General features: G+C 37.7%; 1 protein-coding gene across 2 annotated transcripts in view; it reads left to right on the plus strand.

Moving 5' to 3' along the window:
- copb1 (COPI coat complex subunit beta 1) overlaps positions 1-19,356 on the plus strand; it is a 53,444-nt gene that overhangs the window by 14,540 nt on the left and 19,548 nt on the right. For both annotated transcript variants that reach the window (XM_041197670.1, XM_041197671.1), the window contains exons 3-14: positions 855-1,084; positions 6,050-6,219; positions 9,653-9,767; positions 10,190-10,282; positions 10,699-10,836; positions 11,418-11,537; positions 13,037-13,144; positions 13,240-13,386; positions 14,282-14,427; positions 15,451-15,547; positions 16,204-16,361; positions 17,258-17,378. In XM_041197670.1, the coding sequence (XP_041053604.1) occupies positions 855-1,084; positions 6,050-6,219; positions 9,653-9,767; positions 10,190-10,282; positions 10,699-10,836; positions 11,418-11,537; positions 13,037-13,144; positions 13,240-13,386; positions 14,282-14,427; positions 15,451-15,547; positions 16,204-16,361; positions 17,258-17,378 (1,643 nt within the window). The remainder of the gene's footprint in view (positions 1-854; positions 1,085-6,049; positions 6,220-9,652; positions 9,768-10,189; positions 10,283-10,698; positions 10,837-11,417; positions 11,538-13,036; positions 13,145-13,239; positions 13,387-14,281; positions 14,428-15,450; positions 15,548-16,203; positions 16,362-17,257; positions 17,379-19,356) is intronic.

The following is a 19,356-nucleotide window of genomic DNA, read 5'->3' on the forward strand; positions in this document are numbered from 1 at the left end:
CATACTTTCAAACAAATTTCATTGAATACAAAATGTAGGAATTTGTACATTGAAATTGGATTTACATCCTACAGCTCAATAAAACATAATTGTGGTCACAAGAAATAAAAGGGGAAAAATACGTAGTTAGCATTTTTGAGCTAAGCAGCCATATTTTATGATGCTGCCATATATGTATCATGCTAGAAAATTTGGTTGTGTCCAAACCTTGGAATTTAAAGTAATTTTTAGGATGGAGTCAGAAATGTGGTATATATCTATTTATTTCCTTCATTGGTGAATTAATAAAACAAAAATTGATCGGAAAAGTTAACTGATCTGGATATATAAAATAACATCATGTAAAACAGTTAACAGTCAAAATGTTTGAACAATGACAAAATATTTAGGATATTTAATGTTTAGGGTGACATTTTGTGGGGATGCATATTTCATTATTCTAAATTGCTTTTGGTTTGCACTAAGTATATAGGCATTCATTTGTGTACTGCAGGCACTAAATGTAGTCTCTTTCCATCCCAACCCCCATTTCAGAAAAGGAAGATGTTAAGGTTTTGCAAGACGCATCTTTCTCTTGATCCCTGAAAATTTAGCATAGGCTGGTGGAAGAAGATGCTACAATCCCTTTTTCAAAAGGGAATTTGATAAATACTTGAAAAAGAAGCATTTGCAGGTCTATGGGGAAAAAGCAAGAGAGTGGGACTAAATGCAACACTCTTCCAAAGAGCTGGCACAGGCATGATGGACCAATTGGCCTCTTCTTGTCCATTTCATTGTGATTCTAAATGATGATGTAATCTCATAATTTTACCAGAACTAAATGTAGTCTCTTTCCATCCCAACCCCCATTTCAGAAAAGGGAGATGTGAAGACTAAGACTGATGCATTGAAGAAGGTGATCATCATGATTCTGAATGGAGAGAAGCTTCCAGGGCTCCTGATGACCATCATTCGGTTTGTGTTGCCACTGCAAGACCACACAATCAAAAAACTGCTGCTTGTCTTTTGGGAGATTGTCCCCAAAACTACCCCTGATGGCAAGCTGCTGCAGGAGATGATTCTCGTGTGTGATGCCTACAGGAAGGTAATTGTGGTTTGAATAATTTAGTAATAGAAATGGTTTTAGTACAAGATGAATTTGAACAGTAAACCCTTGAATGCATCATTTTCTCTCTGCCATATGGTCAGCTGTTACAGTCTGACAAAAAAATACTAAAAACCTCTTCAGCAGTGAAAAATGCTTTCTCAAGAAAGTGACAAGTAATAAAACAGTTTCATGGCATTTGCATGACTTTTCTACAAAACAGAACAGTAGTGCTTCATTTTAAAAAGCAAGTTTGAAGAAGGAAAAAGTTGTGGTATGAAATGCAGTTTGCTCTTGTTAATTTAAAAATCATTTTTCACAGTATCACAGCATCTTTACAGTGCAGTGGGAGGTCATTCAGTCCATTTGAGTCTGCACTGGAGCTCTGAAAGAGCATTCCACCTAGCCCTACTCCCCTGCCTTACCCCTGTAACCTTGCACATTCTCTTTTCAGGTAGCAACCCAATTCTCATTTGAATACCTCGACCAAACCTGTCTCCACTACCTTTTCAGGAAGTTTGTTCCAGACCCCAACCACCCTTTGGGTGAAAAACTTTTTCCTCACATCAGATTTACTCCTTTTGCCAATTATTTTGAATCTGTGCCCTCTAGTTCTTGATGTTCCCTTGAGTGGGAACAGTTTCTCACTATTTACCCTGTCCATTCCCCTCAGGGACTTGAATACCTCTATCAAGTCTCCTCTCAGCCTTCTTTTCTCCAAGGAAAACAATCCCAACCTCTCCAATCTAGCTTCATAGCTACAGTTCTTCATACCAGGTATCATTCTTGTGAATCTCTGTACTCCAATGCCTTCACACCCTTCCTCAAGTATGGCACCCAGAACAAGTATGGTGCAATGCTCCAGATGAGGCCTAACTAATGTCTTATACAAGTTCAACATGACCTCCTTATCCTTGTACTCAATGCCCCTATTACCAAAGCCTAAGAACATTTCCAATCTTTGTGTCATCTGCAAATTTCGAAATTGTGCCCTGCACACCACAGTCTAGGTCATTAATATGTATCAGGAGGAGCAAGGGTCCCAACACTGGCCCCTGAGGAACTCCACTACAAGCTTTTCTCCAACCTGATAAACAACTGTCTCTGTTTCCTGTCACTCAGCCAATTTCTTATTTAAGAGCCTACTTTCCCTTTTATTCCAAGACCTAGAATTTTGCTTGTAAGTCTGTTGTGTGGCACAGTATCAAATGCCTTTTGAAAATCCATATGCACCACATCAACAGTGTTTCCTTTATCAACCTTCTCTGTTACCTCTTCAAAAAACTCCAAGTTAGTTAAAAATAATTTTTCCTTGACGAACCCATGCTAGCTTATTTAATTATCCTGCACTTGCTGAAGTGATTATTGACTTTATCCTGTACTATAGTTTCCAGAAGTTTCCCTACCACTGGGATCAAACTGACTGGCCTGTTGTTGCCAGCTTTATCCTTGCATCACTTTTTGAACAAGGGTTTAACATTTGGAGTTCTTCAGTCCTCTGGCACCTCCTCTGTGTCTGAAGAAGATTGAAAGATTATCACTAGTACTTCTGCAGTTTCCAATCTCACTTCCCTCAGTACCCCTGGATGCACTTCATCCGGTCCTGGTACCGGAATCCTCCTTCCTTTTCGAATGCAAGGTCTTCCAGTGTACCAGTTACCTCCTCTCTCACCTCGGCCTGAGTAGGATCCTCTTCCTTTGTAAAGACAGATGCAAAGTACTTGTTCAATACCTACGCTATTTCTCCAGCCTCCACGTGCAAGACCCCATTATTTTTCTTCACTTACCCTCTGGTCCTTCTGCATTCAGCCTGATTTTACATCGTATTTTCAGCCTGACATCTGTTGTATGTGCGCTTCTTCCTTTTCATCTTCACCTTTATCTCTCTCGTCACCCAGGGCGCTCTGGATTTATTTATCCTACCTTTCCCCTTCAAGGGAATATACCTTGACATTGTTTGCAATACTTTTTCTTTGAAGTTGGCCCATTGTTCAGCCACCATCTTTTCCGCCGACATTTGATTCCAATTCGCTTAACTCTAATGCATTCTCATCCCTTTGAAGTTGGCTTTCCCCCAATTAATTATCCCTACTCTAAATTGTACCTTGTTCTTTTCCATGATTAACATAAACTTTATGATACAACAGTCACTTTCCCCTAGAGGCTCTTCCACTGATATTTGATCCACTTGGACCAACTCATTCCCCAGAACCAGGTCCAAAATTGCATGCCCTCTTGTTGGACTGGAAACATACTGTATGCAGAAAATTATCTTGATCCCTTCCAGGAACTCTTGTCCCTTTGTACTATTCCTATCCCAGTCTATATTTGGATAATTGAAGTCCCCCATTCTAATTACTCTATAATTCCTGCACTTCTCTGTAATTTCTTTGCAAATTTGTTTCTCTGCATCCCTTCCACTCGTTGGTGGTTTGTATACTACACCAATCATTGCATCTTTTTTATTCCTTATCCATAGTCGGACAGATTCTGTCCTTGACCCCTCTGGAACATCCTCTCTCTCGAGTACTGGAATGCTATCTTAGATCAATATTGCCCTCCCCCACCCTTTTCTTCCTTTCCTGTCTCTCCTAAACACCTTGTACCCAGGAATATTTAGCACCCAGTCCTGCCCTTCTTTGAGCCAGGTCTCTGTTATATCAATAATATCATAATTCCATTTGTCAACCTGTGCCTGCAGTTCACCAATCTTATTAATCACACTCTGTGCATTCACATACATGCACATTAGTCCTGATTTAGGCTTTTTTACATTTCCCCCTTATTCTGGCCCCATCTAATGACTTACTGTTGCCTACTCTAATTCCATCAAGCTCTCCAGTTATTCTTTCTACTTTGATACTACTCTTGATATATCCTCGTTATCAATTGATATTTCTCTACTTCCCACTGACAGTATTTCTCCCCTGCACTCTGATTTTCCCCTCAGATTCCCATCCCCCTGACAATTTAGTTTAAACTCTCCCCAATAGCACTAGCAAACCTCCCAGCGAGGGTATTTGTCCCAGTCCTGTTAAGCTGTAATCCGTCCTCCTTGTACAGGTCCCACCTGCCCCAGAACCAATCCCAATGCTTCGTAAATCTAAAGCCTTCCCTTCTACTCCATTTCTCCAGCCACATGTTGAACTGCTCAATCTTCCTATTGTTATGCTCATTTGCACATGGCACAGGGAGTAATCCTGAGATTACTGCTCATGAGGTCCTGTTTTTTAATTCCCTTCTTAATTCCCTAAAATCTGCTTTCAGAACCTCATCCCTTTTCCTACCTATGGTTGTTGGCCCCAATAAGGACCAGGACCTCTGGCTGTTCACCCTCCCCCAAAAGAATATTCTGCAGTTACTCTGTGACATCCTTAACCCTGGCACCAGGGAGGTAACATAACATCCTGGATTCACGTCAACGGCCACAGAAACGCCTGCCCAAACAGTGGAATCCCCTACTGCTATAGCACTTTCACTTTTCCTCCTCCCGTCCTGTGCAGCTGAGCCACCCGTGGTGCCACAAACTTAGTTCTTGCTACAGCCTTCTGAGGAACCATCTGGCTCACCGATATCCAAAATGAGAAAGCAGTTAGAGAGCGAGATAGCTTCAGGGGATTCCTGCACTACTTATCTGTTTCTCTTATATATTCTGGTGGTCACCCATTCCCTCTTTGCCTGTGTACTTCTTAGCTGTGGTGTGACCACCTCTCTAAACATGCTAAGCACGTAATCCTCAGCCTTGCAGATGCACTACAGTGACTCCAGCTGCCACCCAAGCTCCGCAGCTTGGAGCTCAAGTTTCTGCTTTCTGCCACTGGCAACACTTTCTGCAGATGTAATCATCGAGGGCACTTTGTGCCTGCACAACTTCCCACATCCCACAAATGTTCATTCCACTTGGCTGAACTGCATTGACATACCTTAAAGTTACATAGAAACTAGGAGCAGGAGTAGGCCATTCAGCCGTTCGAGCCTGCTCCGCCAAACATTATGATCATGGCTGATCATCCAACTCAATAGCCTGCTCCCCCAAAGTGTTTACTACAGAGTTTATTTACTAACTTATTCTAATTTATTTTAATTGTTTTCTTAATTAATTTAGAATAATTCCTATGTATACTACAATTTACTGTGTTTATTAAATGCTAGTACCACCCACAATTACAACTAAAAGTTACTTGTTTCTTAATTACATGAGTATGTGTTTTAGGTATTTTCATTATTTTATTTTATATTTTTTTTTACTATTTGTTATTTATAAACCTACCTTAATTCCTGGGTCCTAATCTGGCTTTTAACAAGCTGGCTTTTAACACATTGGCCGATAAGTGCTTGGTGTAAAGGGCAATCAACTTACTGGCTCCCTGTGATATCACAGTTGTTTTTTCCCACTCAGTTTCTTCAGAAGAAGAGTAATACGGACTTGAAACACTAACTCTGTTTCTCTTGTCACAGATGCTGCCAGACCTGCTGAGTTTTTTCAGCATTTTCTGTTTTATGTAAAATTTCCAGCATCTGCAGTATTTTGCTTCAATTTACAAGTTATATGATGATGCAAGTAGTCAGTTGAATAGTATTTTGAAACAAATTTAAAAGCTGCCGCTTAGTGCTCCAGTCTTGAAACAAAAACATGACATAATTTTAAGAAACTTCTCCAAGGCCTGCAAATGGATGCTATTAGCAGAAATTGACTTGTGGTTATTTTGGTCTGGGCTAGTTTCGTGGGCAGGGTCAGATTTTAGCATGATGTTGATATAAATTAGCACAAAAGACTGCCAAAACTTGATTTATGCTCTATGTAGTTTGCACCTACAGTTGCTGTATCTTTCAATTTTGAGTCAATGGCTGCCAGTACAACTGAGTGAAAATTCTAGGCCCATGTGTGTTTTTGATGAAAAGGTGAATGTATACACTGTCTGAAGCATAAAAAGTACTAGTAAGATCTTGTTTGAATTTTCTTAGGATCTGCAACACCCAAATGAGTTTATTCGAGGATCCACTCTACGTTTTCTGTGCAAGCTGAAGGAGCCAGAACTTTTGGAGCCATTGATGCCAGCCATACGTGCCTGCCTGGAACATCGGCACAGTTATGTACGCAGAAATGCTGTGCTGGCTATCTACACCATCTACAGGTAGATTCATGGAATATTATAGCAGAAGAGGAGAAGGCCATTTGGTCCATCATGCCCATGCCAGCTCTATTTCATAGAGTTCCACTAACAAAATCAACCCCCCCACTCTTTATTTCCACAGCCCTGTAAATATTTTCCTTCCCTACTTAGTCAATTCCATTTTAAAGTTACTATTGAATCTGATTCCACCACCCTTTCGGTGTCCACATCGTAACAATTGGCTGTCTTTTTTAATGTTTCCTCATGTCATTTTTAGTTCTTGTGCCAAGCACATTAAATCTGTGTCCTCTGATTAATAACCCTTCTGCCACTGGAAACAGTTTCTTATTTATTTTATCAAAACTGTTTATGATTTTGAGGATCGCTATAAAATCTCCTCTCTCAAATCAGAATTGAACAAAATACTCCACCTGAGGCCGAAGCAGCGTTGTATAAAACTTTAGCATAGATTCATTGCTTCTGTACTCTGTGCCTCTATTTTAAAGCCAAGGACCCCATTTGTTTTTTAACAACCTACTTGATTTGTCCTCCCACCTTCAAAGATTTGTCAGGAGGACCCCTCTGTTCTTGCAACCTCCTTTAAAATTGTACCATTTTGTTCACGTTGCCTCTCCTCATACTCCCTGCAAATGTGTATCATTTTACACTTCTTTGCTACATTTCATCTGCCATGTTTCTGCCCATTTCGCCAGTCTATGACCTTGACAAGCTTTTATGATCCTCATTGTTTGCCATGCTTCCGAGTTTTGTGCTTGTGGAAACTTTGGAATTATGCTGGTATGTCCAAGTATAGGGGATTGATATATACTGTCCCTTAGCTAATTTTGTATCCACATTGCCATTTTTCCTTTAATCTCACTAACTTCAATTTTATTATCAAGCCTGTTCTGTGGTACTGTTAAACGCCTTTTGAAGGTTCATATGTGCAGTGTTAACACTGCTACCTTCATCAACCCTTTCCACTATCTCAACAAAGGATTAACTTAGTCAAACATGTTTTAACATCCTTTCACATCAATGCTGACTTTAATAGCCATACTTTTACCAATGCCGATTAGGTTTGTCCTGTATTATTGTCTCAAAGTCTTTCCACTGTCGTTGTTAAGCTGACTGGCCTATAATTGCTCGGTTTATCCTCTTTTTTTGAAGCAGGGGAGTAACGTTTGAAATTCTCCAATCCAGTGGCGTTGTCTCCATATGTAAAGAGGATTGGAAAATTATGTCTTGAGCCTCTGCAATTTCAACTCTTGTTTCCCTCAGTAGCTTAGGATGTAACCCAGCTGATCGGGTGCCCTTTCTGTTTTGGGAATTGCAAATCTTTTAAAAACCTCCTCTTTTATTTTTATCCTATCCAGTATTGCTACTACTACTTTTACTGCTGCAGTGGCACTATCCTCTAGTGAAGTTGATTGCAAAGTGCTCATTTTACACCACAGCTATGCCCTCTGCCTCCACAAGATTATCTACTTTTTGGTCCCAAATTAGAACCACCACCCTTCCTTTGACGCCTTATTTACTATTAAATGTTTATATAAAGACTTTGGGTTCGTTTACGTGTTAGCTGCTCATCTATTCTCTCAGAATGCCTCTCATTTTTTGTTAGATCTTCCCCTGTACTTTATTCAGCTTGGTTTTCTCATATATTATCAGTTTTACATTTGTCATAAACATGTTTTTTATTGCATTTTAATCTCCAAATCTTTGGTCATCCAGCGATCTTTAGCTTTGGCTATTCTTCCTTTTCCCTACATGGGGATGCCTCTATTCTGAATCTGAACCATTTCCTCTTGAAGGGCTCTCATTGTTCAATTTCTGTTTTGCCTATCCATTTTTGATTCCAAACCATTTGGTCCAGATGCTATTTCAACTCGTTGATGTTAGTCCTTCTCCAGTTAGGCATTTTTACAATTGATTATTCCTGGACCTTTCCAAAACTATTCTAAACCTCATAGTATTGTGATCATTGCTACTAAATACACCCCCACTGAAACCATGCTCTACTGGCTTCACTTTATTTCCCAGAACTGGATTCAGCAGCACTTCTTTACTCATTGGGCTGGAAACATACTGATCAAGTGAATGTTATGTTTGAGTTGTGCTTGTCCTATTTTCTTGGAAGAATATAACACGGACCTTAATAGGCCGATGAAGCAAGATACTTTTATCAAGTGAGGAATTGGATGGACAGAGTATGCCGAATGTTTTCATAATATACTACACCTAGAAAGCTTACTTTAAAAATAAGAAATTTTACTGATGATCCTCCCTAAGAGAGATTGTTCACATCTATTCAGATTGAAATCCACAATTATGGGGACTCTATGCGTGATATATTAAATTAGGGAAGACTTTTTAATTCACATGATTCAACAGATCACACTCTCAATGAACCCTGTTGAATTGAGGATGGATTGACCTTCTTGCTATCCAACTGGTAATGAGCATTTGATGTGTGTTTTATCACTTTAGTCAGCATCTTGTTACCTGCTTAGGTCAACAGCTTTGGACTAAATCAGGCACTTCAGACACAGCTGCTTTCCTTTCATCAGGCAATACAAGCCGTTTTCTGATTAGCACTGGCATAATTTTTTCTGTGAGTAGCAATGCAGTGAAACAAACAGTTTGGGAGAGCATTTTGTTTTGAAAGGACTTTAAGTGGCTTTTTATTCTATAGAACAGGTCTTGGAAGAGTTAAGATTGTTGTTGTCCTAAATTTACGCATGTCATGTAACTAGCTTCTACAATAGTGTACTACTGTCAATAGTGTTTTTATTAGACAGTTAGACTGGTGGCAGGTGGTAAAACCAAAATCTAGGGACGAGGCAGTGTCACAGTGGGAGGGAGAGGGGGAAGATTAGTCCATTAAAATTTGACAGTTTTCATTTTGTTGATCTACTGGCTGTGGGATAGCGAAATTATGGGAACAGTTCCCAAAGATCAATTTTAAACGAATTTCTGCCTTTTTCTCCCCCATCCTCCACTTATATTTCTCTCCTCCCCAACCAGATTATAACTGTTCAGGAGTACAGTATATCAAAACATTGAACAGCAAAAGTACTAAAGATTTCTGCCTTTAGATATTATAGTGGGCACTGAAATACAACTGAATACTGTAATGATACCGTAAGACAAGTTAGTCAAGCAGTCTATGCTGATTATTAACATCTGTTGAAATTTAGTTTATTCAAAGACATAAAGCAAAACTTGAGCATTCAGATGAAGGCATTGTTTACTAAGTGCTTTGGTTATTTTAATTTGCTGTTTTAGTAAAAACTTTTAGCTTAAAGATCTACTGATTTGAGACTAAAAGAAAGCTTCACAAAATGCTGAACTTGAGCACTTGGGATGCTTTTTAAAAAAAACAATCACCAGATTTTTGTTGGCATGTTTTACGATAATTGCTTTTGGGTGTTATTAACTTTTTTTCTTGTAGGAATTTTGAGAATCTTATTCCTGATGCTCCTGAGTTGATCCATGATTTCTTGGTGAATGAAAAAGATGCAAGTTGTAAACGGAATGCTTTCATGATGCTTATTCATGCAGATCAGGTAACGTGTTTGCTTTGTTTACAAATTTTGATCAGGAACAATAAATTCAGCTTCAGTTGTAGCCACAGGATGCTGTCTAATCTTTTTTCAACCTATGTTAATTGAAAATACTTGAGATATGTGAAATTTATAGCAGGATTGTTTATTGGGAAGAGGAGAGTAAAAAAGAAACACCAGACTGTTGGATGCACAGCTCAAATCATGAAGGGTTGATGAACTTAACTGAGATTGATAGGTTTTTATTAGGCAAGGGTATTGGGGGATTTGGAAGCAAAGTGGGTAAATGAAGTTGAGATATAGATCAGCCTTAAACTAAATGAACCTAATCCTTAATCTAAGCGATTTGCGAACAGACCTAGATTAGAAATTGTAATTTTAAGATAGTTAATTATTTCTAATACTGTTTCTTAAATTTTCTCTAGGACCGAGCTCTGGATTACTTGAGTACATGTATTGATCAGGTCCATACTTTTGGAGACATTCTGCAGCTGGTTATAGTTGAGCTGATTTATAAGGTGAAGTGACAAAAAAATCAGCTTCATTCATTGTGTGGGCGTGTGCAATGTAAGGGGAGCCTAAACAGAGTGGTGGAATTGGTGGTGTAAAAGAAGACAAAGATGATTTTTGACCAATTTCTCTTTAGTGCTTATATTTTTAACTCTATTTATTAGGGTTGCAAACGGCCTGGATATTATGTATTGCTTGGTGGCGACAGTATTTAAGTTTCAGACTGGATCCAATTCTGAATTGATATTATCCTTAATGATCAGTACTTATCTCTGCATCCTAAAATGTTAATTGGAAAACCTGGAAGAGTTTGTCACTTAACAGTTTAAAAATATGATGTAAAAGGAAGAGTGCCTTAAAATAAATGGGAAGAATTTAATGTTTAATTGAATATTCAGTGAATTAACTACAACTGTTGCATTAGGTATGCCATGCCAATCCGACAGAAAGAGCCCGATTTATCCGCTGTATATACAACTTACTCCAGTCTTCGAGCCCTGCAGTAAAATATGAAGCTGCTGGCACTTTAGTTACACTCTCAAGTGCTCCAACAGCCATCAAGGTACCAATTTTATGATGTATTTACAAGAAACTTTTAAAACACTCATTATAGTAGAAAGTGAAGACTCATGCCAAAGGCTGTGAAATCTGGAACTTGTGAAAATGCAATAATTCTATATAGATACAACAATATTTTATTTCTATTGTAGCAATTGTGTAATATTTCCAGTTCATGGGAGATGGGTATCCAAACAAATACATGTATTGTCAATAAACAAAAACAATTCTAGGAAGGCTTTTATTCCGGTCTGAATGTGCCATAGTTTACTCACGAGTTTAGAAATCAGTATCAAAAGTATGATAAATGCTTGATTCTTAAACATATTTATAAATTTCAAATTATGTCCAGGTCTCAGTGTCAGAATAGGCTATTTTGTAATGTATTCTTCTGCTAGCTGTTGACAGCTACGTGTTACCTGGCCTGACCCTTTCCAGTCCACAGAACTACTTTATAAGCAATATATACATTTGTATATAAACTAATGTTTGGAAATGCAATATACATGTGTGACAGATGTATCTCAAAACTTTGATATACTTTGAAATAAAAATTTAATAGGTATTTGCTTTGTCTTTCTCTAGGCTGCTGCACAGTGTTACATTGATTTGATTATTAAGGAGAGTGATAACAACGTGAAGCTAATTGTTCTGGATCGCCTTATTGAACTTAGGGAGCATCCTACACATGAAAGGGTGCTGCAGGTAATAAACCCAGAATTGGTGACTTGAAATTGTAACTATTGATTTTTTTTAATCTTGAACACCCTGACGAAGATCCAGTTTGTGCAAACCCACCTGTTCTCTTCTTTTGCGCTTCCTTATGCACCATCTCGCTTGTGCCTACCCACCCTTTCTTTCACCCCCACTCACTTTCTCATTTTTCCCCTTCCTTTTTTCTCTAGAAACATGAGGTGGTTCATTTTAATAGGGCAAATTAAGAGTGAAAGATATGCTAAGTGGTCAAAAGTTTAAAAAGGAGTTGAAAAGCAGAGGATATCAGTTGAAATTTTCAAGGCTAAGATGTATAAATTTTTAAAACAAAAACAGAATTACCTGGAAAAACTCAGCAGGTCTGGCAGCATCGGTGGAGAAGAAAAGAGTTGACGTTTCGAGTCCTCATGACCCTTCGACAGAACTTGAGTTCGAGTCCAAGAAAGAGTTGAAATATAAGCTGGTTTAAGGTGTGTGGGGGGGTGGGGGGGGGGGGCAGAGAGAGAGAGAGAAGTGGAGGGGGTTGGTGTGGTTGTAGGGACAAAAAAGCAGTGTATAAATTTTTTGTTGGGTGAAGATTTCAAGACATGGAAGTTAGATACAGATTAGCCAGGCATAAATTGCAGAGCATGCTCAAGGAGCAGCCTGGTTAACTTTTTTAAGTTTAGCTGCACAAATGCTTTTCATGACAGCTTGATAAAGCTTTTTTCAAACAAAACCTAGGTTTTTCTTTTTGGCTTTACAAATGAAATAGAAAAGCAAAGAAGCTGTGCCAAACTTTTAAGACTTGGTCAGGCTGCAGTTAGATGATCATTGTCAGTTTTTGGCATCTACTTTGGGAAGGAAGCCAAGGTCATGGAGATGGTACAGTAGAGTTTTACTGGGATGATAAGTGTTCAGGTGATTGCATAAAGAGTGAAGAGACAGAAGCAGTGATAACTTAGAATACAATATATTAGCAAAAGAAAAATGTAATAAATGTGTGAGGAAAGAACAGGAAAATGGATGGGAAAAGTAAATGACAGTTGTGTCCTATTTAAAGCTATTATTTTTAAAACTGCGGTATTAAATTTTTAATGCTACAGTATTCCATTTTGCATGTGAAATTTCTAATTTTCTTAGTTATCCAGAAAGAAGAAAAACTCCTAATATGAAGGCTTGGTAATCCCTGCAGTGTATTTTCAACGAGGTTCCATCTTTGTGCATTTTCTTGCATTTGGATTTGAACTTCACTTTGATTTGGATAAAGTTGCTTATAATTAATCAGGCATGAAGGTAGAACACTGCCCATTTTGGTGCCTAAAGAATTAGTCTGAACCTATGCCTTTTTGGAAAGAAAGCTTTTAAAAAAACCTTTCAGCTGACCATTAGGGGGATTAATGATTATCAGCTTCTGTGAAGAAGGCTGGTGGAGGTTAGAAATTTTAAATCAAAATATATATTTTTTATCTGACATTAGTTGAGTTTGAGTTTAAATATGTCCCTTTCAGGATTTGGTAATGGACGTCCTGCGAGTTCTGACCACTCCGGATTTGGAAGTACGCAAGAAGACATTGCAATTGTCACTGGATCTTGTCTCTTCTCGTAATGTTGAAGAGGTATGGCCACCCAGCATCTGAGTAATTCTGTTTTTTGTTATCTTCTAATCTCAAATCTGTGTTTGATAAGTTCGCTGAATGTTGGTGTCCCACAGCTTGTCATAGTTCTCAAGAAGGAAGTAATTAAAACAAATAATGTATCGGAACATGAAGACACAGACAAATACCGACAGCTTCTGGTCAGAACATTACATTCGTGCAGTGTCCGTTTTCCAGACATGGCTGGAAATGTTATCCCTGTGGTAAGTGAGCATAATTTATTAATTTCCTTCCCCTCTAGTACATAATACTTTTACTCATGCTGGGGTATAATTGAATAGATTAATGCATCCTCCAGTGCCTAATGCAAATGATTTGCGTTTCATGTGTAAGCCTAGATGGTGAGTTGACAAGCAGCCGTGTGTGTGTAATGGTAAGAAATGAGGGTCGGTGTAGTTGAACCTAATCTCGTCGTCATCACTGTCCACATGCTGTACAGTTGGCTCAATATCTGTCAGGAACATGAAACTTGCCTGATTTTTCTTCTGCTCTCCCTAATCCCAGGCAATGCTGTTTCATCACCCTGCTGAAATCTGCTACCTCAACACAAGACAGAGTTCTTACTCAATCCTTTTTGGTCTTTATGTCTTGGCTATTTTATATGGTGCATTTACAACTGAGCAAGTGTGATGAAATCTTATTTTGAGACTCTGATGTGGCAAGCTTCAACTTTGCATTCCTTGTATAAAAAGATTGTCACAGGTTGTGTGAAAGCATTTATCCTACACTCTATACTAGCTACCTGATTTTCCCTGGAGTCAAGTTGATATGTATTTTGTTAGCCTGCAGGTTCAGGTTTTCTGCTTCTGTGAGTACACTGAATTTGGATTTGGCTCTAGATGTCACTTGATAGTCCCATTGAGTTCTTCTATTCTGATGTAAATAATTGAAAGAGCATTTTGATAACAAGGCCTTTGGATTGTATTATTGGTTGTTGAAAAGATGCATGGGCATTTCTGACAATATAACAGTTACTGTTGTATGCTTTGTAAATAACAATGGATTTCCAAATATATTTGTTGAATGATGCAGGTACAGTCATGTGCAGGTTGTAATTTTTGTTTTTGGTGTTTCAATACTTGCATTATCTCTCCACAGCTGATGGAATTTCTCAGTGATAGTAATGAGGCAGCTGCTGCTGATGTTCTGGAGTTTGTGCGAGAAGCTATTCAGAGTTTTGATAGCCTTCGGCCGGTCATCATTGAGAAGATGTTGGAGGTGTTCCATGCCATCAAATCTGTCAAGTAATTACTGAGGCATTTTAGACACTATAGCTTAGCTGCAAAACAATCTTTGCAATTCTTGTGTCCTTCTCATTTTTGTGAAATTTTAGATTTATTTTTTGCATTTTGAGCTAACTATTCACATATACTGCCTTTGCAAGTTGTTTAAGTTATGGTTGGACAGAAGTGTAATCTTGGGTTTGCTGTATTCAGTAGGAGAAACTGATTTTGTATAGAATATAAAAGGTATCTCTATGAATCTACATCGACTATAATACCAGGCTTGAATTAATGTTCTACGTGTGTGTTAACTACTGATTTTAAAAGGGCTGGTTGTTGTGGCTGTATATGTTGGTTTTCCATTTGAGGACTTCATGTTCCAAATCCCCTCAACTTGTATGGAATTGGCTGTACAAACTAGAGAAGTTGGGAGGTCTAAATATACTTGAACTTATTACAGTTGGCTCAGTTCATCTTGGTCAAAGTCATCTTAGGATTTTGGGAGTTATGTGATCTTAATATTGTAACTGGATAATGCAATGTGCCAGTTGCAAGATCTAGTGAGGTGGCAATATAGTCGGGGAATAATAGGTTGCTTTTCACTTTCATGAGTACTGCTCATCAAATGTATGGGAAGATTGTAATTTTTAATGAATTAAAATAGTTTATTTGATTTGGAATAATGGAAATAGAAACAAGCAGTCAGTGTAGCTATTTACCAAGATCAGAAAAGCTTAAAATTCAAACATTATTTGAATCTGTGATATTCTCATTGCTGTTCACGTGGATTCTCTTCCCCACCCCCAACTGTGCTGCCATTTTGGGTTTTGATTTCAGTTTACCTTACGATTAAAGTTATTAAATTTAGTTTTGGTTCACTCAGTAAATTATTTTGTTAACTATAAGCATGAAAGTAATATTAGATTTTCTGCTAGAGATGTATGATTCATAATGAAATAAAAATTGTGTGAATTTCATTAGATCTAACCTCAACAACACCTTTTAGTCCTCAATGCATTTTATATAGCTCCTTCTTTTTCACAGGATATACCGGGGAGCACTCTGGATTTTGGGAGAGTACTGTAGCTCCAAGGATGACATTCAGAGTGTAATGACTGAGATTCGCCGATCCTTGGGTGAGGTATGTATGGAATACTTGTATTTTCTTCCTTCCTCTTCTAGGTAACTTTGCTCCATTCCATAGGATGCTCACGACAATGTCTTTGTTGAAGATACTGCACAGCCTTGCTGGTTCAGTTTCCCAGTTTTCTCAACCCAAATTTGCAAAACACGCCCTGCAATGAAAAGGATATGTGACTATTTCAGCAGACATGGTTTTCTTAACCAAACCCAGTCTCTGAATTATTAAGTAATGTCTGTAAATAGCGATTCAAAATAAAACTAACAAAATCTATTGAAAAGTTCTAAGTTGTGTATTAATGTCCAAGTTAACTTGTACTAATCAGTAATTTAAATGTTATACTAGAAATGTCATTCTGCTCGGACGCACATCTTGAAATTGCTTTCAGAAATTTCATCCAACACCTATATATAAAAGAAATATAGTTCTAATGTTGCCTGGGAGAGAATCTGATGTTGAAAAAGTAACCTGAAGAATGCCAGTTGAGGAATATTATTCCGTTAAAGTGAAAACTTGATTCTTGTCATCGTCCCAAAAGAAACTGGATCATGCAGGAAATGCCAGGTTGATTTCGTGGATTGTTGTTCAAGACTACGTGGACACACTTTGAAACCATAAACGCTGTACTTTGTATTTCCCTCCTCCTATGTTGATAGATTCCAATAGTTGAGTCTGAGATAAAGAAAGAAACCGGTGAGTTGAAGATTGATGATGATGTTCAGGTGATTCCAACGCAAAAACTTGTGACGGAGATGGGGACGTATGCAACTCAGAGCGCCCTGAGCACAAGACCTTCCAAAAAGGAAGAAGATAGGTAATAGTAGAATTTTTCTAACAGGGTTTAAAAAATAACGTTTTGTTAAAAGGATAGATTTTGGAACTGAATCTGATAATAGCCTCCATCCCAAAAGAATGACATGCATATCAGGACATAAAGAAGTAAAACTTAGGAATATGAGCATGTACGCGCTGTAGTCCCAGCCTAACATATGGGTGGTTTCCCTTGTAAGCACTTCATCTTCCCTTTGTGCCCATGGGTCGTATCAACATAGGAGAAGCTGAAAACGTACATTCTGTCGTGTATAGTGAATTAAGTTCCATAGTGGGAGAGGTGTTGAAAATGCACTTACAATATACATGAACATTTAGTATCAAACCTCATGAAAATAGTTGTCAGCACTTGTATGTTTAATCATTGCATTTATTTCCTTTTAGAATTAGTTTGCTAATTGAACTTCGAGATCACAAATATCTTCTGATTTTTTAAAAAGCACATACTCGCAGCAAAGATTTTTATGGCCCAAGTTTAGGAAACAAAATCAAAATGTAATAATCTGAAGACTAATGATAGTCGGTAGAAGATGATTTTTATATTTTCACTACTGAATTTCCTTACATGCATAATTTTTTTGAATGGATAGCATTTTAACTTAATACTAAGCAGGCATTTTGCTTAAACTATATAGTTTTGAAGGTAGCAAAGGTAATTTTAGAATCTAGTACTGCATTCATTATATCTGTTTTAGTGATTAGCAGTAAGCCTGTAAGAATTTTATGTTGAATGATTAGCTGTTTGGCACAAGGAACATAAAAAGTGAACTGAATTACGCTTTCATATGCCATATATTAAATAAATACATCCACATTGCAGTTCTTGGTATTATGATATAATTAGGTGAATTTTAAAGAAACTTTTCTACTTTCTTCAAGACCACCTCTGCGTGGATTCCTGCTGGATGGGGATTTCTTTGTGGCTGGTGCCCTTGCAACCACACTGACCAAAATAGCTCTGCGTTATGTGGCACTTGTGCAAGAGAAGAAGAGACAGAATGTAAGTAGTAATTGGGATTATATTTGAAAATATGACTTGAAAATGGGACACCTAATTTACAGTGTCTCTATAAATAAGTACAGTAAACTGAAACAAGCTTAAAAATAAATCAGATATTCTAGGCTATTCAGTGAGGATTTACCTATATCAAAGTTATTGGCAAAATTTATAAGTTAATTTAGCATTGTTAATGCTTTTGAAAAGTTGTAAATGGCTTGCAATGATTCATATTCAAGGGGTATACAGAAGCTCAAGTTCTGAATATGGGTGTAGCCACTTGCCTATCTCTTTTCTATTACAAATTGTGATGGTTCGTTTAAGCGGGTGGAGCAGATCAAGAGTAGTTGGGTGGATTACTTGACTTCATTGGAGTAGGAATTGTAGCAGTGACAACTCAAATTTTGTGGAACAGTGGATGGTCAGTTCCACCAGAGGATTGATTTTGAGCACTTGTGTTCCACAGGAATTGGTACTGGCACCACTGTTGTTCATTCTCTTTATATTAACAATTTGAACTCTGGATTCAGAAGTACAATTTCAAAATCTGTGAATAATATCAATTGGGAGGTATAGCTATTACAGAACAAGGGTGCAGCAAATTACAAGAAGACATTAATAAACTTGCAAAATGGGCATATAATTGGCAAATTAACATCAATATTGATAAGTATGAGGTGCTGCATTTGATAGGAAGATGAAGGAAGCCACAAACTTTGGAAAATAAAATCTGAATGGACTAGTGGAGCAAAAGAATCTCAGGGTACAGATACACAAATCACTAATGGGAAGGATACAGAGAGATAGAATTGAAGAGCAGTGGAGTTAAGTTAAAGTTGTATAAAACCTTGATTAGAGCACATTTGGAGTACTGTGAACAGTTCTGGTTTCCATATTATAAAATGATGTAGAGGTACTGGAGAAGGTGGAAAAAGTGCAGGTGGCCAAGAGAAATTATCACTTTCAGGGAAGACAGAACAGGTGGGGGCTCTTTTCTCCATTGTTATGACAATGTAGTTGGTGAAATGAAGTTATTAAAAAAAAATCCCAGAGGGAAACTCTAAACAACTGTCAAAACTATAATTTTAAGTGTTTTATTTGAGATGCTACTCTAAATTCAGGAATCAGACCACCAGCTCTTGAGGTTTTACATTAAACTAAATGAAACATTTTATTAATTTACGCAGGTTAAAATATATATACACATGGCTACAAATTACTACTATCATAACTTTTAACAAATTCCCAATCTAATCTCCATTAAGGCAGCAGCAGCTCATAGATTTAACCAAACGCCAAGCAAAGCATTTTCACCATACGAATTCAAAATGAGGTTCTTTTCACTTTGGTCTCTTGTGGAGCCAGTTGGAGGCTTGCAGCTGCCTTTTGATCTTACATTGTCTCTGCTCTGCGCACCCAAAACAGTTGTCTTGTTATACTTACCACTGCCCATTGAATGTTAATTCTCGTTGTATCAACAACCTCTGAACCAAACCCCTCTAACAATAAAACCCCTTTCATAGCACCAATTTTATTAGTAATATAAACATATTGCTTGGTAGCTGCTAGATAGGTGTCTGTTTTCACCTTACTTCTCAAATGCTCTAATCAAAAAATGCAAATGCACACCAGTTCTCTTACATATCAAAATTAGTACACATCAAAGCACCCAGGCTCGCTGGCTTTAATCTAATTAAGACACACCCACAGACTAAACCTCTATTTTAAAAGAAAAATCTTATCCAATAATATATCCATCAATAGCTTCATGACACCGGAAAAGAGGGATGGCCTGATAGAGGTCTTTAAGACAATGAAAGGAATTTAGGGTAGAATTGGATAAAATGGCTCCACTTGCAGGGAAGACCAAAATTAAGGACCATAAATATATGGTAGTCAGCAATAAATCCAATAGAGAATTCAGGAGCAAGTTCTTTCTTTCATCATCCAGGGTTTTCTGGCTTTGTTTGTTCTTTTATAG

Source organism: Carcharodon carcharias, chromosome 10, assembly GCF_017639515.1.
Source record: "Carcharodon carcharias isolate sCarCar2 chromosome 10, sCarCar2.pri, whole genome shotgun sequence".
NCBI classification, from domain to species: Eukaryota; Metazoa; Chordata; class Chondrichthyes; order Lamniformes; family Lamnidae; genus Carcharodon; species Carcharodon carcharias.